Raw genomic sequence first — 27012 nt, forward strand, 5'->3', positions numbered from 1 at the left:
TTGGTGTTAGCAGGATGTGTACATCTCACCTGTGGCTTGTGTGTGGTTCTGCTGCTGCTGAGGGAGTGCTGAGGTGATGATAGGGTCTGGGCTGCTTTGCCATGCTGCAGCGGCCACAGCTTGTCGCCTCCAGTAAGGGATGAGGGGACAGCATCCCAATAATGGGGCACTTTCCCCACCCAGGCAGAGGTGAAGGGTGCGTGGGTCTGTGCTTATTCCTTGCTCTCTCCTGCAGATCCTGGTGGACTTGCCGGCTGACAGGAAGCACCAAACGCTGCAGTATGAGAACGTGGTGGCCCATGAAGGCAGCTCCATCCTGCGGGACCTGGTGCTGAGCCCTGACCGCCAGCACCTCTACGCCATGACTGAGAAGCAGGTAAGAGGTGGGGGCTGCAGCCCCCAAAGCCGCGCCGCTGCCACATGCTGTGTCACTTGTCTTTCCCCCTCTCTGTTCCCTGCCCAGCCGTGCTGGTGGCATCCCTCAGATGCACTGTTGTCTTTGTTGCCTTTGCCCTGATGTCCAGTCTGCACTTTCCTTCTTCATCCTTTGATGTCTCACTGGGGACAACCCCCTGCCCGACAGTCACTTGCCTGCTCACCCTAATGGCTGGGAAGGGCAGATGACATGCTCTCCAGGCTCTGGCCCCAGCTGCCACCAGAGTTGCCCAGCTACCTCTGTCCCGCCTCAATCATACCACCTGGGAACACTCAGCTCTTCCCTACTCCCCCTTGTACAAAAACACCACCTCAGGGCACATTTCCCAGACATGGCCCTTCTGTTCCTCTCCTCCCTGTGGTCCCTGCCCCGGGCATTAATTGTTAGTAGCAGCTGCTCGAAATCCCTGTGCCCTGAGGAGCAAGGACTGCTGTGAGAGCTGGCATCCCTGCTTGTGGGGCTGTGAACCTCCACCCTGCCCTCAGGCTCTTCAGGTGGGCAGAAGCTCCTTGCTCTGAGCAGCCTGTTCTCTCTGGAATAGCTGCTTTTGCACCCTGGGGCAAGGGGAGCCATCGGCTGGAGCTGGTACAGCTGATGTGTCCCCTCTGTGCCTACTGCTGCCATCCCCAGTTCAGAGCTATCCAAAGGAACAAATCTAACTCAGGCATGGGCATGCAGCTGTCATCCTGAAAGCGTGGTTGGTGCTCACGATAAGAAGTTTTAGTTGGCTGTGAGAGAGTTTGCATGCTCCTGGGCTTGCTGGAGAGCCTGCTGCTACAAGTTAATCCATCAAAGGGCTGCCAGCACGGGTGAGGTCCCCGCTGCGTCAGGGCTTTGTGCCGAGCAGCAATGGCACTTTTTGGAGCTGTCGGGCTCCTGTGTGGTCACAGCCTTGTAGCCTGGCCTTGTCTCCTCCCCATATCCAGCCTGGGTGGCAGAGGAGGAGAGAGCCCAGCCCAGGGGTGGCAACTCTGTGCTCCTCCCCGGTGAGAAGGAGATCAAGGGGCTGTTTTTTTCCCTGAAAACCAATTCTGTGCTGGTATCTCAGCCCCAGCTCCTCCTCAACTTCTCTTTGGGAAGCTTTTCTGCGGGCAGAGCGTTCTCAGCCAGGGTTATCTCAAGAATGTCTCAGGAGTTTGGAGTTGTGCTGGGCGCTGCCTGATGGGAAGAGGTGTGCATGGGTGGGAGTGCTGCAGAACTCCTGGCCACTGGCCCGGGGCTTTGGAAGGGGAAAGGATGCTGGAGCAGGGCCTTGCATTTGTCTAGACAGCCCCACGGGGATGGCAGAATCTTTTCCCCCCTCCTCCCAGTTCCTGTCTCTGGTTTCTGGTCTGCAGGAAACCTGAGGCTTTCCAGGTGAGGCAGAAATTGTAGGCTGCAAAATTCAAAACAAGGGCAGTGCCACACTACAGCTCACAGTGGAAGTCTCCCAGTGCTGTACCCATTGCTCTCTCCACCCTCTGTCTTCCTCACCATGGAGCATCACAGCTTTCCCTCCCTTTGATAGGAGCTCCTGGGATTGAGGCTGTGTTTCTGGGTTCTGGAGAGGAGGGGAGACTGGGGAAGCAGAGGAGGGGAGGAGCTTCCCAAGCCCCCATCCTGTCCCCCCCACTTCTCCTTCCCATTCCTTAATAAAAGCTTCTCTCTTCCCTACTGCAGCTTGGTGTTATCAGAGTGCTGGTAGAAAGTAATTAAATGAACAGTTGTAACAGAGCTCGAAGGGCTCGGAGAACGAGGGGATTTTAATCAAATCTGGAGGAGCAATTAATAAAGGAGTGGTAACCCTTTCGGAGCAGGACTACCAGCTGCAGGGGTGTGTGGGAGGTATTGGAAGCTGGTGTCAGGGCTGAGCTATTCCCCAGACTCTGCAGAGATGAAGGTTTCCTCATTCTGGCCTTGCTGGGCTGGCCAGGAGGTGGTGGTGGTTGTTCTTGTAGAGTTCCTGGACTCAGAAATGCGATGTCCAAGGCATTTCCCAATGGGGAACCATGGGGTGGTGGATCCATTCCCTTTGAACCCTCGCTTTCCCAGCTGTCCCCTTGGGCACCCCTTCACTGCCTTTTCCCACAGGTGACGCGGGTGCCGGTAGAGAGCTGTGAGCAATACGAGAGCTGTGAGCTGTGCCTGGGCTCCCGGGACCCCCACTGTGGCTGGTGTGTCCTCCACAATGTGTAAGTACCAGGGCTGGCGCTGCGGCCACGGAGCTTTGCCGACTGCATCCTTCCCACTGCTGTCCTGCCCCTCACACCCAGCTATGGGGAATGGAGCCCCTGCTGTTTCAGTTCTGGCGAGGCTGTGCCTTGAACACTGTGTTCAGCTGTAGGACCTTCGCTGCAAGACATTGAGGTGCTGAAGAGTGTTCAGATATGAGGAGCAGCTGAGGGAACTGGGATTGCTCAGACTGGAGCAGAGGAGGCTCAGGGGAGACCTCATTGCTCTCTACAAGTGCCTGAAAGGAGGCTGTGGTGAGGTGAGGGTTGGCCTCTTCTCCCAAGTAACAGCAATAAGATGATAGGATAAGTTGTGCTCGGTGAGGTTCAGGTTGGATATTAGAAAGCATTTCTTCTCAGGAGAGGTGAGGTACTGGCACAGGCTGCCCAGGGAGGTGGTGGGGTCACCATCTGAAGGTGTGCAAGAACTGTGGAGGTGTGACGCTAGAGGAACATGGTCAGTGGGAATGGTGGGAATGGATTGATAGTTGTACTAGATTGTCTTAAAGGTCTTTTCCAACCTTAATGTTTCTGTGATTTTATGACAGGACTGTAAGACGTGTGCGTTGTTCACTTTCTCTCTCCATTTTGCCTAGCATTTAATTAAAACACTTCCCATAATGAAATAATGTTGTTGCAGAAAGCGTGGAGAGCAGCGGGGAGGGAGTCATCTGCTCCGTAGAGGAGGTGATGGAGCATTGCAGGCTGCTCTGTAGGGGTTGGGGAGCTGCGTGTGTTTGACAGGGATGCTGCAACAGAAGAGGAGAGGGATGTGAGCATGGCTGCGCTGTAGCAGAGGTGCTGGCACAAAGGGAAAGCGGAGCTTCTGTTCTGACCTCAGGCACCGGAGGCCCATTGCTGGGCACCTCATCCCCCCATTGGGTATTTCTCAGCTTCTCTTCTTGGTGATTTCATCCCCCCAGATGCTCACGCAAGGACCGCTGCGAACGCGCAGATGAGCCCCAGCGTTTTGCCTCCGAGCTGCGGCAGTGCGTGCAGCTCACCGTGCAGCCCAGGAACATCTCAGTCACCATGTCTGAGGTCCCGGTAAGTCCTCAGGGCTGGGAAGGCAGCGATTAAGTTAAATAACGAGCGACTGATAGGGAGAAACGAGAAGAGAGATCTGATACAAATAAAACGTAGGGGATTGATGAGGGCCGGCCTGTTGCTGGATGCAGATAATAAAACTGTTGATTACTATTCAGAAAAGATGTAACCAAGCAATAAATGTTTCTCCACAGTATAAATAACAACATCAGATTTGCCATTTGTAGGCCAGAGATCCATCTAGCTCAATATCCTGTCTGACAGCGGCCAGTAGTAGATATTTTGGGATGTGACTTAGATGCACAGCTCACTGCTCTGTCTGTGCAGACAGAAAGGATGATGTACTTCCATGAAGTATTTTCCAGGCCATTAGCACTGTAAAGAGAATGCAAAACAGCGTATACTAGCAATAAACTTTTGCAAGCTGCCAGGTCTGGATGTCTGGCACTCAGGAGTCCTGAAGGAGTTGGCCTAAGAGTTCCTTGGCTTGCAGATGGAGCTTTGTAATAAAGAAGTGGATGTTGAGAAAAGTCCAGCAAGCAGAAAAGACTCTTGTTGGAAGGGCACGTGGGATGACCCAAGTGGCTCAAGATTGCTTGGTTTGACATCAAGCTGAGAAAAACTAGTGGAAAAAAATGAGGCAGGATACAACTGATGGAGAATCAAGGATGGGAATATAATTAATGCTAGTCAATGTAGTTTTGTGTCAAACAAACCACATTTTGTTCTTTGATGAAATTATGACTTGAATTAAAAGAGGGACTGCAGGGATGTGATGTCTCTAGACTTGTACAAGGCATTTGACTCGGTACAACACAACATTCTGATTAAAAATTAGCATTATACAATATTGATAAAGCATGTGTTAAGTGGATTAAGAACTGGCTCCGTGACAGATCTCAAAAAGTCATTGTCAGAGGGGAATTGTCACTGAATGGAAACATTTTGAAAGTGCTTCTGCAGGGATTGGAGTGCAGCTTTGGCTTTTCATCGGTAATGTGGAAACAAATGCAGAATTGCAGCTGATGAGATCTGCAGAGGATGCTGAGACCAACGGAGTGGCGTGTTAGGGGGTGCTGGGGAGATCCCCACGGGGTTTGTGCCAGCTCAGTGGGGAAAGTGGATTTGATACTGCCAGGTCTGGACTTTGAGGAGTAAGGCTGGCTTTTGAGAGATGTCCTGGGAAGTGGTGATATTGGAAAAGATCCCAGTGCGCTGATCCCAGGAAGGGCTGCTGGTGCTCCCTGGGCATTGCTGGAAGGCATTTGTTGCTCTCTCTGTGCCTGCTAGCTGCCTATACCCTGGGGTCTGCTGTGATTAGTGCTGGGATGCAGCACTCGGGCCGGAGACAGCTGCTTAAAGGAGGCTGAGCACCTTCAGTAAACAGCATGTAAATGAGTTGGGGCTGAAGAAAATGCCTTCCAGTGAGAGACTTCCCGAGCTCAATCTGCTTAGCTTATCAAAAAGGAGATTAAGAGGTGACTTGATTACAGAGTATAAGTGCCTTTACGAGGAGCAAATATCAGGGACTAAAGGGCTTTTTAATCTATCAAGGAAAGGCATAACAAGAACTAATGGCTGGAAGCTGAGAAAAATTCAAATTAGAAATAAGGCAAGCGTTTTGTAAAGTGAGAACTGCTGACCCCTGCAATGAATTTGCAGAGAAAAAGGTGAATTCCTTCCCTCTTGATGTCTGCAGAAGTAGATGCTTTTCTGTAAAGCATTCTTTAGCCAAACACTGTGCTTGGTCTCTGCAGAGCGGTGAGACATAATGGTTTGTGGTGCAGCAGAGGGCAAAGGATGTGATGCATTCAGGATTCTAAGCCATTTGCATCTGCTCTCCTGGCTTGAGCACTGAGGTCCTGCATGGGGACCATGTGTGTGGACCGGGGAGGGGTGTTGCACCCCTGGTTTTCCTGTTGGCTGTTTGCACACAGCAGACACAAAGGAGTCATTTTGTTAGCTTCCTAAGGCCGTGCTCCATGTTCTCTCCCACAGCTGGTCCTGCAGGCCTGGAACGTCCCCGACCTCTCGGCGGGAGTCAACTGCTCCTTTGAAGACTTCACTGAGTCCGAGAGCCGCATTGAAGATGGGAAGATCTACTGCAGCTCTCCATCTGCCAGGGACGTCATTCCCATCACCAGGGGCCGTGGTGAGCTTGTGTCCTTTGTCTTGGCTTTGCCCCATAGGCAGACGCTGGGGAGAACAGTCCTGTGACTGTGATCCCCAGCCCCAAGCAGGGTGGAAGTGGGTTCTTGGGGTGCTGGAGTAAAAGGACATTGCTGCTTCTCCAGGAGTGATGCTTTGATGTCCTTGCTCTTTTCCAAGCCGTGGGTGCAGCTTCATGCTGACACAGTAATGTTCAGTGCAGCAGTCCTGCAAAGCCTGTGCATGCCAGCCTCATTCCAAACCTGTGGACAGTTTCTGTAGATGTCTATGGACACTGCTGGCCATGGAACTGTTAAACTCTCCTCCAGTGCCACTCTCGTACCCCAGGGCAGGCATCTGTCCCTGTGCTGTATTTAGCTAAAGGGGCTTGATGCTGCTCCTGGGCCCTGCTGGCCCACTTAGTGGCTGGGTGGATATGGATGGGCACTTTCCTTTTATTTCTAGATTTGGGATTTTGTTAATTAACAAGAATGGATATTGTTGCCCAGATTCTTTCAATCCATCACAAGCCGTGGGCTGAACACATGCCCGGGTGTTCATTTCACTGTGTCATTTCTGATGCCTTTCTCTGCCTTGTTCTCTCTCAGGAGATAAGCGGGTGGTGAAACTCTACCTGAAATCTAAGGAGACTGGGAAAAAGTTCGCCTCTGTGGATTTTGTTTTCTATAACTGCAGCGTCCATCAATCGTAAGTGGTCTGGGCTTCGTGAGTGTGCTCTGGGAGCAGATGGGCTGGGCAGTGTGAGACTTGATCAAAGAGATATCCATTTGTGGGTGCTGATGTTGCAAGCAGAAAGGAAGGTTGAGCACAGCGGTATTGGCAGCGAGAACCCTCTTTTTGAAAACTGGGGCAGTGACCAGAGAGCTCACAGTTGGTTTGGATGTGTGGGAACATGCAGAACCAGGGCAGAACCTCACTTAAGAACAGGGCTTTCGGTTGGAAAAAGCTTTGGAAGAAAAAGCAAATTTACTGCATTGCAGACTGGAGCAGTCCATGTGACTGAAAATGCCAAGCATCTTGTTATTCCTGGAAACAGTTAATAGGAGTGAGTTGGCTAGGCAAAAGGAGAGCCTGTGTTTTCCTGTGACAGTACCTGCTTCCCAGGCTTGCTGGAGGGAGGGCTGGAAAGTTACAGCAACACTGAATGGAACATGCTGCATGTCGTGGGGCAGTTACCCAAGAATTTCCTCAGTGGAAGTAATTGTGAATTTGCTTTCTTGTCAGGCTGCCTTGAAATCTACTCTAAGCGTGGGTCTTTAGGCAGTTTGAGATATGCATGTGATAAAATAGAGGAGGTGGGGATTATTGATGTGCTGTCTAAGCACAGTGTACAAGTCTACCAGGCAGCTGCTGATGAGGTGCTGAGGACACTGTGCTCGAACTGCAGGCAGAGTGTCGGGGAAGATGCTGGGGTGTGTTTGGGCAGAGAATTTGGAGCTGGAGAATGCGAGCGATTTCATTCTGCTGCCAGAAGCCTCCCACGGATGGTGGTGCTCAGACTGATCAGTAATTACAGATAAGCAAATGAGGAGTGATCTCTTTGGGGCAGCCTTTTTTGTGAAGGATCTAGTCCGGCTTAGGGGGTTCCACTGCTGATGGCTCTTTCCAAGTGTGCTCAGCGAGCAGGCTGCATTTTGCTTTTTGGTCAGGGATAAGCAGGTGAGCTGCAGGCACTCCGTTGTGCCGGCTGCTCCAAAGGGAATGAGTCAGAGGACCTCTGCTTGTGCTCCTGCTGAGGAGCAGCATGCTGCTGAAAAGCTCAGGGTGTGGAGGCAGAGAGCAAAACAGAAAGGGCCAACGAGCAGCCGGCCATTCAAACCTCCTGCATCACAGCCCTGGGTGCTGGGAGAGGGGCTGTGCTTGGAGAGTGCTGCGGCAGTGAGCGGGCAGCCTGCAGACTTGACTTTCTCCCTCACCTTGACTCACGAGCTTTGTCTCCCTTCACGTCTTGTGGTTTCAATAACATTAGCTCAGCTTTGGCTCAGGATGGCTGCATGTCATTATTTTGCAAATCAAAAAGCAGATGTGACTTTTATTTTTCTAAATGAAAGCAACAAGACTTTTCAGTAGGAATAGGATCAGATTGGTCCAATTGGGGCCACAACATTTTGGTCCAGTGGGAAAAGCTGGCGAGGGAATTGGCATTTCTTTTTATGTGCCTTATATAGCAGCAGAAGAACCCCCCCTTCCCCAACAAACCTACAACAAAGAGCCCTGACTGATTTATTACTGCGTTGATGTTTAATTTTGGGTGCATTATTTAAAAAGGCTAATTATGGATGCATTAATATTTATGGGCTTCGGTTGGAGCTGATAGAATAGTCCGTGTTCTAGGCTGGTGAACATTATTATTATTTTCTTTACATCAAGAATTTTAGGGTTTGGAGGCAATTTTAACTGTGTGACCCGCAGTCAGATCATAACCAAAGAACATGACAATATCCAGGGTGATGCAATACTTTTAAATACCATTTGCAGACAGGCGTCTTTAATGGATCTCTCTGGAGTTAATAGCCTTTCGGATCCAGGTTTCATATTTTGTGGAGGAAAATCTATAAGTCAGCTTGATATATTCTGCATTGGGAACAATATGCTTTTCCATGAGGCTAATGTTTTTTTTTCTGTGGAGTTCTCTGATTGCCATACATTATGTTTTCCTTTTTTTTTTTTTTTTCTTTCTTTTTATTTGGTCGGCTTTGGTTGGGTTGGGAGCCAGAGGCCTGAGTGTTGAATCATTTCTCAGCTACAGATAAAGTGTTTGGACTATTAGAGGCCCTGTGCTGCCTTCCAGGGACAGCCCTTTGTGTCACCTGCTGTGAGGGGACTGTCCCCAGCACCCTGCAGCATTGCCCACGCTGGTCCCATTCCTCAGACCAGCCAACGACAGCAGTAGACATGGGCTGCACTCAGTGCACCTTGCCCTTTTGCAAGCTTGGTTTACTTTTTGTTTCACTTCTGAAGAAGGAACCGAGCAGAAAAGTCCTGAGTGTTTGTTCCAAGCTCCTTGCCGTAATGTTTCAGTCCTGCAGGCTTTTCTTGGTTGCCCCTTCTTGCTCTGATTTGCCTTACCTAAAGTGCTAGATGCAGACTAAGATTCTCAGGATAGCTGATTGGCATGACTGATTGATATAACTTCTATGTGTGGTTTTTAGAGGGCATGCAGGTTCTGTGCCGGATTACAGGATGCTTTAAAGTGGATGCTGGCATCCCTTGAAAATTTTGTCACCAGCTTCTTTAGCAAGGAGGTGTGATTTCTCAAATATCATCAAGTGTGGCAGTCACAGCAGTAAGGTGAAGCCCCTGGTGCCTGGAAAAAAGGCAGTGTTGTACCCATTTGTCAGAAGGGTAGAAACAACCCAGGGAACTACCAGCCTGCCAGCCTCACCTCTGTGCTGGGGAAGATCCGACAGCAGATCCTCCTGGAAGCTATGCTGAGGCACATGGAAGAGAAGGAGGTGTTACGGGAAAACCAGCATGGCTTCTCCAAGGGCAGATCCTGCCTGAGCAATCTGGTGGCCTTCTGTGATGGTGTAACTGTACCAGTGGACAAGGGAAGAGCTGCCGATGTCATCTATCCAAACTTCAGTAAGGCTTTTGTGACACGGTCCGCCTATAACATTCTTCTCTCCAAATTGGATTGATGGGTGGACTGCTCAGTGGATGAGGAACTGGTGGTATGCTCGTACCCAAAGAGTGGTGGTCAGTGTCTGCATGCAGATCTGTGACAAGTGGTGTCCCTCAGGGGTCAGTACTGGGACGAGTGTCAGTGATACCGAAGGATTGAGTGCACCCTCAGCAAGTTTGCTATGTGTCGTGGTTGATGTGCCCAAGGGGTGGGATGCCGTTCAGAGAGACTTAGGCTGAGCAATGGGAGCAGGGGAACCTCGTGAGGTTCAACAAAACCATGTGCAAGGTGTTGCACCTGGGTTGCGGCTACTGCTGCTGTCAGAACAAACTGCAGGATGTAAGGAAGGAACACAGCCCTGCCAAAAAGGACCTAGGGGTACTGGTGGGTGACAGCTGGTCATGAGCCAGCACTGTGCCCTCACAGCCCAGAAAGCCAACTGTATTCTGGGCTGCGTTCCAAAGCAGGGTGGCCAGAAGGTCAGGGAAGTGATCCTGCCCCTCTGCTCTGTGCTGTGAGACCTCACCTGGAGAGCTGCATCCAGATGTGGAATCCTCAGTACAGGAGAGACCAGGGGGGAGCCACAAAAATGCTCCATGGGATGGAACACCTGCCTATGAGGACAGGCTGAGAGAACTGGGGCTGTGCAGCCTGGAAGAGAGAAGGCTCTGGGGAGACCTGAGGACGGCCTTTCAGTATCTAGATAGGGGCTGTAAGAAAGAAGGGGACAGGCTCTTTAGCAGTGTCTGCTGTGACTGTAAATAGGATAGGAGCATGGAAAAGGGTGTGTAGGGGATTCATGTGCTGTGAAGCAGCCCTGGGCTGGAAGGCACAGCTGCACCAGAGCTGCTCCAGTAAATTCGCACTGCTTTTCAAAGACACCTTGCAGCAGAGCCTTGCTTCCAGCTTTGCAGGATTAGAAGGGTGAGTAGGTAGGCAGAGCTTGCTGTGATTGAAAAATGATCAGGGTTTGTTTGTGGTGAAAGCAAATCACTTCCCCGTGAGAGTGGAGAGGATGAGCCTTGTGCGTGGCTCATGCTGCAGCCTGTAGAAAGGCAAGGATGCTGGGAAGGGAGTTTCACTGTATGACCTTTAAAGGTCCCTTCCAACTCATATGATTTTGTGATCCTGTACGTGTGGTTCAGGGGTATTGGCTGGGCAAGGTTGGGAGCTCCTGACTTTGTTAGCAAGGGTCTGTTTGCTAAGGGCATGAAGCAGAGCTGGGCCCAAATGCCATGGGTTGCTCTCATAGACTCACCTCATGGGTGTGTTCCCTTGGGAGCCTCCTATGGGGCACTGATCAGGCAAACACGTTTGAAGACCTTTGGGTGCTTTGATAGTCTGATGAATCTGCCTGTGTCCAGAGAGCTGTGTGCAGATGCTGAGGTCATATTTCTAAGCATTACTCTTCCACTTCAAAGCATTCCCTGGGAAATGAGTTCCCTTTAAAGATAAAGACGTGATGTCGGGCTCTGTGGTGAGGGGGAAATCCCTCTGCCATGCTCACAGAGAGGGGAATTCCTTGGGATGTGGAGTGGGGGCCAGAGGGACACTCCTTGCCCGGCCCTCTGCCTGCAGAAACCAGCTGTTTCCAGGGACAACCAAGAGGTATTTGTTCCTTCTGCATCCATGTTTGCTGTCTGGATTTCCTTTCTGGAAACCAGGGGCTGTGATACCAAGAAGGGAGCCAGGCAGACTGGGAACTGGTGCCTGTGTGGTGCTTGCATTCTACGTGCTTATGCTGATGGCACTGACCTTGTGGCCATGCACTGCTGCAGCTGTGACCCCTGAGTTGCTGAACATTGTGAGGGTGCATAAGAGCTCCAGCAATGGTCTGATTGTGCTGAGCAGCCCCAGCTCCTCCTGTGGGCCGGCTGGGAGCTGCCTGCTACACAGCTTCTGCTCTGCAACCCTGAGTTGCATTTCCAGATGCTTACAGATGCTTCTCAAAGGCACGGCCAGATGGCTGCGAGCAGTTAAGGAAATGTATTTTTGTGCTTTACCACTTCTGAACTGCGAGGCAGTCACTGATCTGGGTGTAGGATGGCACTGTCCTCTGCTTCGGATCACATTTGTTGGGTCACGTTTGTGCCTGTGTCCTTTGGCTGGCACAAAGGGAAGGGCAGAAACGTGATGTCCAAAGATGTGCTGTCCCTCTGCTGCTCTTTGTGGGGAAGGATTTTTGCAAGCAGGCAGCAAGCCCAGGCTTGTCCTGGGATGGGGAATCTGCAGAGTGATCTGGAATTCCTGGAGAGGCTGCACGAGAGCGTCAGCACAGCCGAGGCCATGACCCGCTTTCCTGCCCTCCTCTCTGCCTTCAGTTCTGCCTGGCCCCTGCGTGGGCTCAGAGGAGCACTGGGGAGTGAGCTGAGGCTCGGTGTCTGTGCTGCATCCTCAGCATCAGCGCTCTGTCTTGCTTCGAGGAAGGGGGGCTTCACATGCAGGAGAAACTCCCTCTAATTATCAGGAGTGATGAAAGCCTCTTAGGCAAAAAGTGATGAGGGAAAAGTGCCTGACCGTGGGAAGGAGAGAGACAGCACAGATGGCATCGTGCTGCCAAGCAACCTGCTCCTGTGTGGGAAACAGACAGCAGTGACAAATGGACGTGCTGGGGATGCAACCCGGGCCCCTCCGTGCAGCGCGACCTTGGGCAGCCATGGGCATGGAGCCGTGCCTGTCCCACAGCAGCACACCCAGCCTCATACCAGCAAGTTGCTCACCTTGTTTAGAAGAGGTCTTGGGCTTCAGTTGCTGCTCAGCTGCTTGTAGGACTGCTGGGTTAGGGTTAGCAGAGAGTTGGGAGTCATAGCGAGGTGCCCAGAGTGACAGAGTAGAACAGGATCAAAGAATGAATGGTTTGGGGTGGAAGGGACCTTGAACATCATCCAGTTCCAGCCCCAAGCAGTGGGCGTGGACATCTCCCACTGGACCAGGGTGGGCTGGAGTTGGGGTTTAGCCATGCTCCTGGTACCAAGTGCTTTGCAGAAGCTTTGGCTGATGGGTTGTGCTCTGTGCAGGCTGTACATGCAGCAAAGATGCTGTGTGGTGAGGTGTATGAGGTGAACTTGCTGACAGTGGCTCTTGATGTCCTTATGGTGAATGGAAAGATGAGGTAGGGTGTGAGAATTGTCTGCAAGGATGTGGGCTTTAAAGGCAGAGCTGGCTATCAGGAGTGAGCTTGGAAGAGGAGGTTCTGCGTGGTGTGTCTTCACAGGATGCCATGGCTGTAGGAGCATCCATGTCCATTAACAAGTGAGGGGGGCAGGGCAGCAGGTGGTGTGCACTAAGGTCAAATGGCAAAGGAGAGCCCTGGGTGGCACGTGATGTGCCCTTACTCTGGCAGAACAGGGCTGGGCCAGGCATTTTACCCAGGATCTGTGGGGTGCCTCACACAGAACAGACCCTATGGCTAGAAACCCCCCTGCTGCCTGTACCTCCTCCTCTTCTGAATGGCCTCTCAGTGCCTGCTGTGCTTCCACCAGGGTTAACCCCTGCGTTCCCTCCCTCACTGCCTCCACTCCTGCATTTCCCTGCCCACCAGCCATGGGGGGTGAGCGCAGGAGCAATCCCTGTGCTTTATTTGTGCTCCCACCCTGTGCACCCCCATCCATCAAAGCAGCCAGAGCTGGGAGGCCACGGCTGTGCTTTTAAGTCGAATCTCTGCAGCTGAAATAAAAATCGCATATATTTGCATAAGGAGCATCTCAATTAGCATATTTGTGGGTAAAGCTAAAAGGGCTGTTCATTTGGAAGTGAAAATGTGAGCGAAACATGGAAATGACTTCCAGCCCCCTTTGCAAGCAGCTTAATTAAATATTTCCTTAGTGTGTGCGTGTGGATTTAGGAAGGTATCGCTGTTCATGCAATGGGGTGTGAAACCCCCGGGCAAGGAGCCGTGGCCCTACATGGTGTGCAGAGTGTGTATTCAGGCACTGACACAGCTGCCCAGAATGGTTGTGGGTGCCCCATCCCTGGGGATGTTTTGAGACCAGGTTGGAGGTAACCTGAGCTGGTGTCTGATCTAATGGTCAGCAGCCCTGCCCATGGCAGGGGGGTGGAACTACACAGTCTTTGAAGTCACTTCCAACCAAAGCCGTTCTATGATTCTATAAGATGGGGAGGGGGAGAGAAGCTTAGTGCTGCTGCTTAGCCCCCAGGCAGATGCAGATGCCCTTTGTTGTATTTACCTAATGCTGCTTTCTCTGCTCTCTCTGCAGCTGCCTGTCCTGTGTGAACGGCTCCTTCCCCTGCCACTGGTGCAAGTACCGCCACATCTGCACCCACAACGCCGCCGACTGCTCCTTCCTGGAGGGACGGGTCAAGCTCTCTGAGGTAAGGCAGTGTGAGCCAGCTCTGCTATGCTCTCCCTGGCCTGCAGGGAAGGGTTTACCAGATGAAAAGCCTTTGAAACCGTGTGCAAGCTGTGTCTGGAGTGCTGGCCTTGTCAGGGAAGCAAGGAGGGAGTGTGGGGGAAGGGCTGCGTGAGCTGAGCAGTGCCGGTGCAGGGGCTGCTTGGGAATCCGGGCTAAGTCAGGAAGCACTGTAGGCTGAACCAAGACAGAAACAAAGGCAGAGACGCTTAAGTATTTCCTTTGATGTTTTTGAAGGGAGCAAGCTTGAACTGTCACTGCAGAACAACTTGTTTTCAGAGAGAGGAAGGCTTAAAGCCATAAAACAAACCATTTTGCTGCACCTCACACGTTCTTCATCTGTAATACTTTACTAAGAAGCATGTTTTGTGGGGCCTTATCCTGTGGGATCCATGCCACCAGCTAGGGAAATCCATCACTCACAGGGCATCTGCAGGAGAGCCATGCTTCTGCACCCTGCCCACATCGCAGTTTGAGTTGTGAAGGGAGAATCCTGTGCCTGGAAGATAGCTGTGGCCATCTGTCTCTTGTAATTTGTACCTTGTGAGGTCTCCCTCCATACTCAAGCTGTTGGGTCCCCTTTGGTTCAGGTTGTCATCCTCTCTCTGTCCCTGTGCCTCAGTACTGGGCTTGGGGCATGCATAGAGTTAGATGGAGCTGTCTGTAGCTGTGGTGCCCTTAGCCTTATTACTCACTTCCCTCTTGCTTTGTCTGTCTCCCTCCTGCTTCCCTGGCTGCTCCAAGCTCCTCACTGGTGCAGGTCAAACTCCCAGCAGGGAACAATCAATTTTTTCCCTTCTTCCTGCCTCCCTCTTCCATCACTTGAGCCCTCCAGTGGGGGTTGGGCCATTACTTAGCCAGAGCTCCTCCACCAGCAGCATGATGGCTCTTGTACTGACAGGATGGATGAAGCAGCACCTTTACGTGTCTTCCTTCCAGCAGTTGAAGGAATCTTATAGGCAGGAGGGGAACCACCTTGTTCCATGGTCTGATAGTGATATTACAAGGAGAAATGGCTATAAACTAAATGAGAGGAGTGTTACGTCAGAGGTTAGGAAGAAATTCCGTACTCAGGGAGGTGAGGCACTGCCCACAGCTGTGGGTGCTCCACTCCTGAAGATGTTCAAGGCCAGGTTAGATGGGGCCCCGGGCAGCCAGCTCACAGCAGAGGGGTTGGAATGAGATGATCTTAAAGCTCCCTTCCAATCTAAGCCATTCTTTTGTAGTATGATTCTTCCCTGTTCACTGTGGAAAGCCAGGACTCCTGGTTTTACTGCTTCTCCATGAGGAGCTGCTGGATCTTCAGGGGACATTTAGGGTTTGTAGTCTGCAAGCAGATGTACTTGGATCTCTACTTGGGGTCTCCAAGTTGTGCACCTCTGTGGTGTTCAGGACTGAAGGGTGTGGATGGCCAACCAGAGTTTGGAGGCACATCTGTATGGGGCTGTGCAGGATCTCATCAGCATCATGACTGTGAGCATGGAGCTGAGCAAAGCCTGCTCACAGCCAAGTGCATCTGGAGAGCTGGAAAAGCCCAAGCATCGCTCTCGCATGTGGGTAGGTGGGGTTGGCGCTTGCTATTTCAGCACAGCAACAGGAAATGAGATGCTGCTCGTCACCCAACCAGGGTGTCGTTGCATGGGATGTGCTGTGGCCCCACCAACAGTACTTTGCATGCTTGTCCCCTTGGAATTCCCTAGATGAGAGAACAGCGATGGCTTTCTGCTGGCCCTTCCATCACAAATGACCAAATTCCATGTTTTGGCACCTTCTCTCCTACTATGGTTCGAGCACAAGGAGGCTGCATCTTGCTTGTTGATGCTCAAGCGTGTGCCACACAAAATGCATCACGCATAGGCCATAACCAGCCCAGCTCAGCGACCCACACAAAGGGGAATTATGTAATATGAGAAGATTAGAAAAAGCTGTTATCTCCCAGCTTGTGCCCTGAAGAAATCTGGCGAGGGTTCAGCCTGTCCTTGAGGTCGCCTTCCCAGCCAGCTCTGTGCTTCTGCAAACAGGATGCTCAGCGCTGGCTGTTCCCAGCAGCTCTGGTGTGTGTGGTGGTGGGCAGCTTCTGGGACTCTTCCCCCATCCCCTTCCAGGCAAACCAGTAATATCCCCCTCGTGTTGTCTTTGGGACGCATGCACCTTTCCCAGGGGACAGCAGTTGTGCCACTTCCGGACGTAGGCAGGCTGTGCCCCCGCAGACCTCTTGGTCACCCCGGGGTCTGGAGCAGAGCCTGCCTTGAGGTTTGGAAAGCCTGGCTCTGCTTGTTTGCACTTTGGTGTGGCCTCAGCAGTTCCTGGCAGAGCACCCTCAGATTGGCCACAGCTGTGGGCTGTGTGTTGGTGCTGGGATCAGAAATCTGCCCTTTTCCCTGGGTAGGGGCGACCTGGTGCCAGACCGTGGCAATGCTGGACAAATTAAGGGCAGCTGTTCAGCCCGATGCTCTCTGTGGGAGGATGTGTGACTCTCGGTTATTTTAGGTAAGATCTGGTCTGTCTGCAGTTCATTTGGCAGGAGTGTGGTAGGTACTGGTCAGAAGAGGCGCAGGAGTCTGCCCACACCAGGGCTTAACTGAGCATCTGCTGCTTCCCACTGGCGCCTGAACTACAGTGGTGTCATTCATTTCTTTCTGGGTGTTGTGCAGGAAAAGGCAAACAGCAACCCAGTGCATTGCCTTGGGATGTTACACTGAAAGCGTGGGGTGCCTGGGCTCTGTTGTGGGATGTGGCAGGGAGGAGCTGGGTGCAGGTAGGAGCCACTCTGCATGTCCATGTGCCTGGAAATGGTAGCAGCAGGAGGGATGTCCCTGGCTTCTGTGGCTTTGAGTCCTCAGCTCTGGAGCCTTTGATTACTTTGCATTCCCGGAGATCCTCATTCTCTGTGGCTTTCTCCGGGGGTGAAGCAGTGGGAAGGGAGGGAGAATAATGCAGCACTGGCTGCTCTCCACTTGTCCCCACTTGCAGTGGTGGCTGGGGGTGTGAGCAGAAATGGAAAAGGAATTCTCCCTTCCCAAAACACTGTTCTCTGAGACATTCCCTGGTGTCTGCCAATGCACAGCTACCGTGTAGGGTGAAAGCCTTGCAGCATGTGGGGACCAAGTGTGTTGAGTCTGAGCACGTCCTACTTGTGCTTGTTCCTCATTCCCTTGACTGGTGGAAATGCCTGAGACCTAGAGGACTTCTTGAGGGACCCTGAAAGCCTCCAAGGAAATGATGCTTTGACATGGTTGGGAAGAAGTCTGGCCCTCTGGGTACTGTGGCAGCTGGAGCAGAAGCAGTGTTGGTGAATAACTCATTCAGCTCTTAGGTGACTAAGGAAGGTGGCACCCAAGATACGTAGAGCATGTCCTGCCCTGTAGCTGCCCCAGCTGTTGTCACTAGGGACTTGGGCAGGTTGAAGCCAGCCCCATCCTGCCTTCATCCCTGTATCTGGTGATACAGCTGTGCAGCTGGAGCTGGGAGTTGCCAGAGAAGCCCAAACTGCAGTGTTTGTAGCATGACTCTGCCTCTCAGCTCTCTAAGCAAACGTAGGCATCTTTGTGATGTTCTCATCCTGCTAGTAAAACAGCTTTAATGGGAGAAACTGAGTTGTGTAGTGTTTGGGAAGGGTGGGAGAGGACATCTTGCTTTGCTCTTCATCCCATAAGTTTGTACATCCTTTGAGATGAGAGTCTGTTTTCTGCAGGAAAGCAAGCCATGGGGACTGGACAAAGCTTTTCCAAGGGCCTTAAGTGATAGGCAGAATTCCGTCAGCTGTTTGGATGACTTGTAGGGGAAGTGAGTTGTCCAAATGCCCCCACCCCTCCTGCCACCCCGGGAGCCAGGCAGCACTGCCCCAGCACCCACCAGCACCAGGTGCTTCCTGTTTGGGAGCCAGCTGAAATTTTTGCTGGATGAGACAGTTTTGGCAGCAGATGCAGAGCATGTGATGTCGTGGGGGGACTCGGCTCCGACTCAAACCACGAGTCAGCAAATCGGCCCCATGTTTATGCGTACATGGGGAGAGGGCTGTCTGTGCCTGCTGCCTTGGGTTTGCAGGGAGCCTAGGGTCTTGTAAGCATCCATGGTGAGCCCAGTTGGGTGGATAAACTGTTTGCTGCCCAGGCTGGACCGAGAGTCATCAGTGATGATGGTAAAATGAGAAAGTGGCAGCACTGAGAGCAACTGTCACTGTGCTGAGGATCCCCAGCCTGGCCCTGCTTTCCTCTGTTTCTGCATGTTCTGGGAACAGATAGGTTCTTCCCTTAAAAACTGTGCTTTTGGGGAGTACAGGCTTGAAAGGAGTGGGAAATTGGAAAAACGAGATAAGTTGGAGTTTTCTGTTAATATTTGCTAAATGAAATGATTTTTAAAATCTCTCCACAGCATTTTGAAGTCAGGCTGATCGCAGCCTGTGGGATAAAGCCTGGAGCTGTATGGGGTCTGGCCCAGTACGGTGCCAGCAGCTGGGGCTGGAGCTGCCCTGCAGCAGCAGTTTCTGGTTTTAAACGAGTCCTTTCAACACACGGAATTCCCCCTCACTGTTATTTTGGGCCAGTGCTTCCAGGAGTCGAGACCCACGGCAGGCTCTGCAAAGCCAGCGTGGGATTGCATCAGGCTGCTATTGCCCAAGTGGCATCCGCTGGGGATGCCGAGCTGTTTTGTTGCCTGAGCTCATTTATTTTTGCTCCCTCCTGCTCCCCTGTGCTCTGTGCACACGGCTCCCCCGGAGCATCTGGGCGCCAGCGGCTATTAAAAGCTGCATGGTGATCCCCAGGGAGTGGGGGGCTGTCAGGGGGAGCCTTCCTCACAGCTTGGACTCACTGGTGCCCCTCTGGAGCCGCTGGTTTTAGGCACCAGCCATCAGGCTGCCCTGATTAAGCTGCTTTGAGTTGGCCACAGAAATAGCAGAATTCAGTTCGGCACCACAGAGTCATGTTTCAGAGGGACAAAAGGGGTAAAAGTCTTTTCTGTCTGTTCATGGACAAAGGGGATTGGAGGCCATGTGAAGTTGGAGAGTGCAACCTGACAGGGCACAGCCCAGAGAGCATTAACTCTGAAGCCTACTGACCTCATTGATAGCAGAAGAGCCCATCTTGTTGGAGTTGATGTGCCCAAACAGAAAGCTGATATGTTGCTGTCTCAGTCCCAGGTGCTATAGCTGATCCCCTCCCCACCTCCCACAGCCAGGATTAACCTGTAACGTGGAAAACACTTGGTTCACAGAATGACAGAATCACAGAGGTTGGAAGGGACCTCCAGAGATCATCAAGTCCAACCCCTCTGCCAAAGCAGGTTCCCTACACCAGGTTGCACAAGTAGGTGTCCAGGCGGGTCTTGAATATCTCCAAAGAAGGAGACTCCACAACCTCTCTGGGCAGCTTGTTCCAGTGTCCCCTGCCCTGAGGTTCACTTCTGGTTTTCAGGGCTTTGAATCCATGAGGTGATGATGTGGTGTGCTCAGGGTGGCCAGGCCTGGTTTCCTTGCAGCGCTCTGCCCTGCTTCATTGCTGCCCTTGTTCTCCTTGCAGGACTGCCCACAGATCCTGCCCTCCACCCAGATCTACATCCCAGTGGGTGTGGTGAAGCCCATCACCCTGACAGCCAAGAATCTGCCGCAGCCACAGTCCGGCCAGCGCAACTATGAGTGCATCTTTCACATCCCTGGCAGCACCACCCGTGTCACAGCTCTGCGCTTCAACAGCACCAGCATCCAGTGTCAGAACACCTCGGTGAGTGCTCCGTGGTGTGAGATCATGCAACATTTTTCTGCCCAGTGCATGCTTCATTTGCAGGCTGTTTGTTCTTGTGTGCTGCATGGCCAGGTGTGCTTTCCCTGGGGCAGGTGATGGAGACTTTATGATGTGGGGGAGTTCCCAGCCTGTGCTCTCTGCTGCCCTGCATCCAGGTGCAAAGGGAAGATGCTGTGTGGGGTTGTTCCGGATGGGATCAATACTTCTGCTGCCCCAGGAGACTCACCAGGATTTGGGAGCACTTCCAAGGAAACTCACTTTTGAAAGCTGAGGAAAGTTGCCTGGGCCAGGGCCAGCTGGCCTGGTTGTGTCAGAGCCACGCTCCCCTCCCCTCAGCCTCCCTGACCTCAGAATCCAGCCAACACCTTCTTCATGTCCCGCTCTATGTTTATTCCTCCCACTTGTTCTGTCCCTAAGCGAGATGAGGTTTTGCAGCCGTGAGAGCATGCCCCTGCTGTGTGGCCATCCCACGTGTGGAGCATCAAGCCCCTGAGCAGACAGACCCAGAGTATTAAATAGCTGTTCCCTTTGGGGAGATGGCACTGTTCAGCTGCATAACTGCCCCACTGGGCTCTGCACGAACCTTACTTCATCTGCATGGAGCCAACCCCTCCCTTATCCCTCTGATTTAATCCTTTCAAAATTTGTTTTCCATTGCTCTTGCTGTGAAAGCTCATTTGCAACCTAACACCAGCACCAGTCCCTGCTCCCTCATCCTTCGGTGGCTCAGTGACATTTAGAAGCCGTTGGAGGAGCCTCCATGGGATGCAGTGTTAGGGCACGAGGAGCATCCTGAGCCCACTGCTGCTTATCCTGTGCAGTAATACTGGGGCTGCTGTGCTACCAGAGCTCCTGTTGTGCCTCACAGTTTGATAGGAGCAGAAACGCTCACTGTCCTGAGCTGCAGGTGAAAATGATACTAGTGGGTCTGGGTTGATGATGATCCTTTGCCACGCAGAGCTTTTCCCAGACACCATTTCAGCTGTCATCAGAGACTGGGTACAGCTCAGTGCTGGTGACTGCGAGTGCTGGTGGCCTTCTCCCTGGGCTGGATATTTGAACCCAAAATTGCCCCAAATTAGAAAGAAATGGCTGGAAAACAAGCCAGCAGTATTGCAGGCTGCATGGGCTTGAGATGGGGCTCTGCAGCACTGGAGTGTGAGGCAGGAGGCTTTGTTTGCAGGCACAGGGCAGTTTCACAGAAGGAGGGAAAAAGTTCTGGCTTGAAAGAAGCTGTCTTTCTTCCTTTCAGGGTCTGCTTGCCTGCTTTTAACGTGTGAGGGCATTTAGCCAGGCTGCTTTATGGTGTGCGTGATTCCAATTCACACTTCTCTGAAGCTCGTCTTCCTCCCTGTCTTTTTTGCAGTCCATCTGGCTCGCTGATGGCACATCACTTTGCATGCAGTCACCCAGCGCTGACCCGGGGCTCTGTTGCCACCAGACTGGGGGGCTCTGCGGGCTCATGTCCCTTGGATCCATTCCTTGGGTTGGATTTGGGTCTTTCCTGGTGCAGGGGGCACTGGAGATTGGAGAACTGGAGGAGCGTGAAAATCCTCCCAGCGCGGAGGGGAGGAATTGATGCCCTCCATTCAGGAAGGCTTTCAGAGGACTTTGTTTCCTCGAGTTCAATGGGATCTAAACAAGAGGTTAATTACTTTGCTGAATTAGGGATGTTTTCCTGAATTGCAGATGAATGGGAAGGATAATAAGTCAAGTCCACTTAAAAGTCTTTGTCTTTTGTTTAGTTTTAGTGCTTGTCAAACTCCAATGACTTTTTGGCACTTGGAAGAAAGGACATCTTTGTTAAATATTCAACAGCCCATTCATTAAGGTTTGAGTGCTGACTATAAACATCATGGGAGACACCCAATAGATCTGCAGCAGGCTCTAGGGAGAGCAGGCTTGGTGTTCCCCATACATCCCAGGTCAAAAAGTGAGCAGAGAAACCCCTTGAGTGCCTCCTCACTGCAGTCCCTTCTCCTCTTCAAAAGGAGGACAACTCTGAGGGTTTTCTGCAGGCATTGTAAAGAGAAAAAAAGAAAAATGTGACTTAAGACAATAAATTCTTTCCCAGTGCAGTAGTTTTTTGTTAATTGGGTGGTATATGGACGTGGCTTAGTGGGCGACTGATGTCGTAGGCAGATGGTTGGACTGAATGGTCTTAGAGGTCTTTTCCAACTGTAATGATTCTATGATTCTGGAGACAGACTCTGAGTTTACTTCCTTGCAGTGAAGGATGAGTGGATGGTCACCTGTGTCCCTCGCTTTGTGCTGCTGAATTTCACATTCCAGCCTCTACCTCTGCCCATTCTTTCCCGAGAAAATAGCCCAAGAGCTGCTTGTTCCCTTTAAATATAAAAATAGGAAGAACCCTCATCTCCTTTCCACAAGCAAATGAGTTTGTTGTCTCAGCACTTTAAATTAAGCCTCACGCCTCAATTATTTCCCTTAGCCTTTAACAAAAGCCCCACGTGGCTGTGAGCAGCTGTGTCAACTCCGGGTCTCCCTTTCGGCTCCTTCCTCGCAATCCCCCCAGCATGTGTCGCCCACGTGTCAGCTGCGGCCCCCTCTGTCACCTTGCTGTCACCCCTGTGTGCAGATGGGGGTCGGGACCTTTGCCTCAGCACTGCGTGGGCTGCACAGATTTCTCCTGTCCCTGTGATGAAGTGCCATAGCCCTACGAGGCATCTTGCCCCCCATCACCAATGGGAGGAATGTGTTCATGGTACCCGGCACTGCACAGCCCTGTGGATGCCATGGGGTGGATGTGAGCAAGGCAGGCGAGACCTGGCAGATTGATGCTTTCTAGGTGTTGTGAGATGTTGCTTTATTCCCAACGTCTCTGATTCTTCTTGCTGAATTCTAGGCAGGGCGAATCCAGGTGTGCAGTGGGGGGAGGGAGGGAAATGGAAGATGGATGTGAAAAGAACAAAAGGAGATCCAGAATCAGAGGGCAAGCGTTGCCGTCAAGTTGTGCTGTTGTGTGGCTGACAGTGTTTTACCAAGCCTAGGGTGTATTTATAGAGGAACATAAATCATGCACACATGCTCTGCTCGAGCACTGTGCACCTCCAGTGTGTGTATCTCTAATTAAGCAGCCGTGGAGAGGGAAACGGGACCGGAGCCCACAACCCCAGAACCGTTCGCCAACAAAGCCGTGCGCTCTGTCCTAGCGCTGCCTGCATTTATCTTTCCTGCAGCAGTGTTTAAAGTGAAAAGGGAGTATCAGGAGAGTTTGATAGGATCCAATTAAATTCCAGCAGATAAAATAATGATGAATTGCAGTTGAGCCCTGGCAAGACACGATGTACATTACTGCCGTCCCCGTAGTGAGGGGAAGAAGTTGAGGTCATCAACTACAGAAAAATAGGACACAGCTGCAGCTGAGCGGCTCCTCCAGAAACACAGCCCAGGGGGATGGTGCTGGAGAAAGGGAGGGGAGGGTCCTGTTGGGCAGAGGGAGGTTGGGATATGTGGGTTTGCTCAGGGTGGGCAGGGGAGTGACCCCTGCAGTGCCTTTCTTGGGGATCCCTGCTGGCTCAGGGGTAGGCAGGGGGCTACCCAGGAGCAAATGTGGGAGCTGCAGGGGTAGAGAAGTGGGCAGCCCCTGCCTGGAGTGGGCCTGGGAGGCAGAGCTGCATAGGGTTGTTGGCTGTTTCTTGGGAGGTTGCCTGGGATACTCCGCAGAAAGGCTTGGTGAGGAGTCCTCTGGCCTGAGTCACTTCCCTGCAGCAGGAGACCTTGCTGGGAAGAGCTGCATCCAGGCTCGTCTTTTGGGCTCCTGCAGAGAGGCACCAGAGCACTGATCTGGGCAAGCTGAGGAACCAAGGAGCTCTATCTCATCACTGACTCGCTCCATGACATGTATTCTCCTGTCCCTTCTTCAGGCACTGTAGCACGTGATCATGCTTCTCCCTTTCAGCATCCACTGTTTGCTCTCTGGGCAGTGCCTGTTTATTGCTTGCAAAGCAAAGTAACTCAACTTGGGGCTGGCAGCATGTCTGTGGAGCAGAACACAGTGTGGCTGTGAGGCTGCCAGGTGCCACCAGCCATGTCCTCCTGCACACAGCTGATGGCTGATAGCCGCAGCCATTGCTTACCCAGGAAGTTAATAACTGTTAAGTGCTTAATGGATATTTGGAAATGTGTTAGCTGGAGGCAAGGAAGAGCCAATGGGACAGGGCACAGAACTTATTTTGTACAGCAAAGGGTACCGGGGATGCCAGGAGGGTGCTGGAGCTCTGGAATGACCTCTTGCCAAGTGTGAATGCAAACATTCCAGTGCATAAGAGGGATAACATGCTTATGGCTGTGAAGAGGCACAAGGGAGTGAGAGCAGGAGGGCAGTTTTGGTTGTGCCATCATCATGTGACCCTAGCCCCGGCTGCTCACCACTCTTTTACTCCCTAGCCCAGGTCGAGGGAGGCAGCTTTGTGCCCTGTGTGATTTTCTCAAGCTTCATGGGTCCTTTTGAAAAAACCCCTATGTGGGTCTGCAGGGAGTGAGTGCTGGGGAGCTGGGGCAGATTCCAGGTGTGCCGCTCCAAATGCGGTGTGCTCAGCATGGTGGTGTCTTTACTGAGATGGATGGCATCTCTTGTGCGTGTTCCTTCTTTGCAAACCTGTCTCTGTCTCAGGGCTGGTGCACAAAGAGTTAACTCTCTCCCTCCCTCTCCTCCTATTCTTCTTCCTCCACCCTCCTACCACCTCCCAGAAGAACTAATTTCCAAAAGCAGCCGGGGCAGAGAGATGCAAATAAGTGTTTTGGACAGCTGCAGGCTGGATGCCTTCCCGAGATGCCAGGGCCCCAAATGAGACATGTCAGAGTACAAATTGAAAATGCCAATTTCACTTACACTGCCACGTGGCTCGTCACAGCAAAACTCTGCTCCAGTGCTGCTGTGGCACTCCCTGGCACGTGCTGTGTCGTGTTGCAGGGGATGGTCCCATTGCTGCTGTGGGTCTGGCTCCTGGCCTCAGTCCTGCCTGGGACGTATGGCTGGTTGAGAGTGTGGGTGAAGGATGAAGGAAGGTGGAGGGATGTGGGCTCACGGCCCTGTTCTGGCTCCATTTTCCTAAGCTTGGAGATGGAGTGTTGCTGAGATATTCTGTGATTCTGTAGCTTATCTGGGAGCTGATGGGGCTGCCCTGCAGAGAGGTGGTTATGGACTTAGGAAAAGGATGAGATTGCAGTTGGGTGTTTCATGCCTTAAAACCACTGTGTGCATCTGATCAGTGGCAGCTGTGCTACGCAGGAGTGCATTTTTGGGCTCTTCCAGCCTGGCCCCTGAGTGAAGGACCATTAGCCAAAAGCAGTGGATCATAGAATTATTAAGTTTGGAAAAGATCTCTAAGATCATCTAGTCCAGCCATCTGTCTACCAATATTGCTCACTGTGTCCCTAAGTACCACATCTCCATGTTCCCTGAACACCTGCAAGGATGTGTAACCTGAAACAGGAGGTGGCTTCTTGGTTGTACCTTGTGGGGTCAGAGGGGCTGAGGGGTTGGGTGTGTTACTGTAGCCACATCCGTGGGCACTGTGTCCCCATGGCTGGTCATGGCTCCAGTCCTAGGGATGCTCCTGAGGCCCAGGAGGCTGCTTGCCAACACGGGGAAAGCCAGAAATACAGAGAACGGAGGTGGGTGAGGCTGTGCTGGAGGTGGTGTGGCCGTGTCCAGCCTGCAGCTTAGGCAAGCTGCTGCCCAAGCATCCACAGCTCCTAACAAACTCCAGCAAGCCATGAATCATTCATTTAATCTCTCCTGACACGCCTGTCATTTTCTCCGGAGAGGAGCGGGGAATCTCTTGCCGAAGGAGGTCATTAGCTGTCAGGGACGGTTCCGACTGCCTTCCTGTCTCCGTATCGATTAAAGCTCTCTGCCTGCGTGCCGGGGCTGTGTGGGGAATATTGATGGGGCTGCCGGGGCTGCAACTCAGGTTTCGAAGCAAGGGAGAGCGAGGTTGGGTGGGAGGAGGCAGCGAGCTGGGAGCTGAGCTCTGTGCAGCAGCAGGGATCCAGCTTCATCCCTCTGCTAGGCTGGCAGGGCTCGGAAGGGTGGGGAAGGGTTCAACCCCCCTGTTCCTGGTGTGGAGAGAGGGGTGTGTTTGTTTCAGATGTTATCTATTTCAGTCTCTTCAGCAGCAGTTTCAGACCTTTGGGTTAATGGGCTTTTGGTCTTTTTGGAAACCCTTTATGCTGTTTATTTTTATGCCAGTCTTGCCTACTGGTTTGCCTGTGCCGTGTCTGCTTTTTTGCCTGTCCCTTTGTGGCCAGACCAGTTTCTTGCAGTCTCCATCCCTCTCTTTTTGGCTGATAGGGAGCAGCCCCATAGCAGTGCCCTACACCTCTCCATGTGTATCTCTAATGGCCTCCTCCTATCCCCTCCTGCAGTACTTCTACGAGGGGAACGACATCAGCGATCTGCCGGTCAACTTATCAGTGGTTTGGAACGGAAACTTTGTCATCGATAACCCCCAGAACATCCAGGGTAAGTGAGGGTTTGGGCTGGGGTGGGAAAGCAGTCTTGTGGACCCCCAGCCTCCCCATCTCCTCTGAGCAAGGAGCCCAGTGACATCTCAGGGCTGTGGGTAGCATTGACCCCGCTCTCTACTGTTGCAGCCCACCTGTACAAGTGCTCAGCCCTGCGGGAGAGCTGTGGGCTGTGCCTGAAGGCCGACCCACGCTTCGAATGTGGCTGGTGCGTGTCGGAGAAGCGCTGCACTCTGCGGCAGCACTGCCTGGCCTATGAGAGCAGCTGGATGCATGCCAGCAGTGGTAACAGCCGCTGCACCGACCCCAAGATCACCAAGGTAGGGGGTGTGCAGGTCTGGGATGGGAGGGGGGCACCAAATCTAGTCCGTGCTTTGAACTGAGCGTTTCTTGTCACTGTTTTGCTCTCCAAGGCTAAAATCTTCCCTCTGCAGCCCTGGTGCTTTTGGCTTTCTGTCTCACGTCTGAGATTCCTGCTGTTCATCTGAGCATCCCAGAAAAGCTGCAGATCTGTGCTGCTCTTCCCCTGATAGCATGGGCCGGTAGTTCATCATTCCCATCTCTGACAGCTTTTATGACCTTCCTTTCACAAGATTGCCCACATTAATGTTAACATGTCTGTCGGCCGGGCTAGAGGTGCTTTAGGAGGGATTGATGCGTAATTCCATGCGATCTGTTCTGTTTACCCACGGCTCGCAGGGCAAGCAGGCATTGCTGGTGTTAATTACTGGAGTCTTAGCGTTGTATTTGATCTGTTTGGGTTTCTATGTGATATCTGATGAAAGCTGGAAACCGTAGCCCTGCCTTTCCCACTGCCCCTGTGCCCATGTCCGGTGTGCATGCCTTCCCTGCAGGGGCAGGTTTGAGCCCCAGAGCCTGCATTGAGTCTGGGCCAGCCTGGTGCTGACTTAGAGCAATCAGA

At 52.2% G+C, this 27012-nt stretch overlaps 1 protein-coding gene across 3 annotated transcripts in view; it reads left to right on the plus strand.

The window, feature by feature from the left end:
- The window catches only part of PLXNA1 (plexin A1), a 98258-nt gene that overhangs the window by 37575 nt on the left and 33671 nt on the right, over positions 1-27012 (plus strand). For all 3 annotated transcript variants that reach the window (XM_052679263.1, XM_052679265.1, XM_052679264.1), the window contains exons 4-12: positions 236-376; positions 2507-2607; positions 3570-3693; positions 5692-5845; positions 6450-6549; positions 13705-13819; positions 19377-19577; positions 25992-26088; positions 26220-26410. In XM_052679263.1, the coding sequence (XP_052535223.1) occupies positions 236-376; positions 2507-2607; positions 3570-3693; positions 5692-5845; positions 6450-6549; positions 13705-13819; positions 19377-19577; positions 25992-26088; positions 26220-26410 (1224 nt within the window). The remainder of the gene's footprint in view (positions 1-235; positions 377-2506; positions 2608-3569; positions 3694-5691; positions 5846-6449; positions 6550-13704; positions 13820-19376; positions 19578-25991; positions 26089-26219; positions 26411-27012) is intronic.

This window comes from Tympanuchus pallidicinctus, unplaced genomic scaffold (assembly GCF_026119805.1).
Source record: "Tympanuchus pallidicinctus isolate F22 unplaced genomic scaffold, pur_lepc_1.0 scaffold17, whole genome shotgun sequence".
In the NCBI taxonomy this organism is placed as follows: domain Eukaryota; kingdom Metazoa; phylum Chordata; class Aves; order Galliformes; family Phasianidae; genus Tympanuchus; species Tympanuchus pallidicinctus.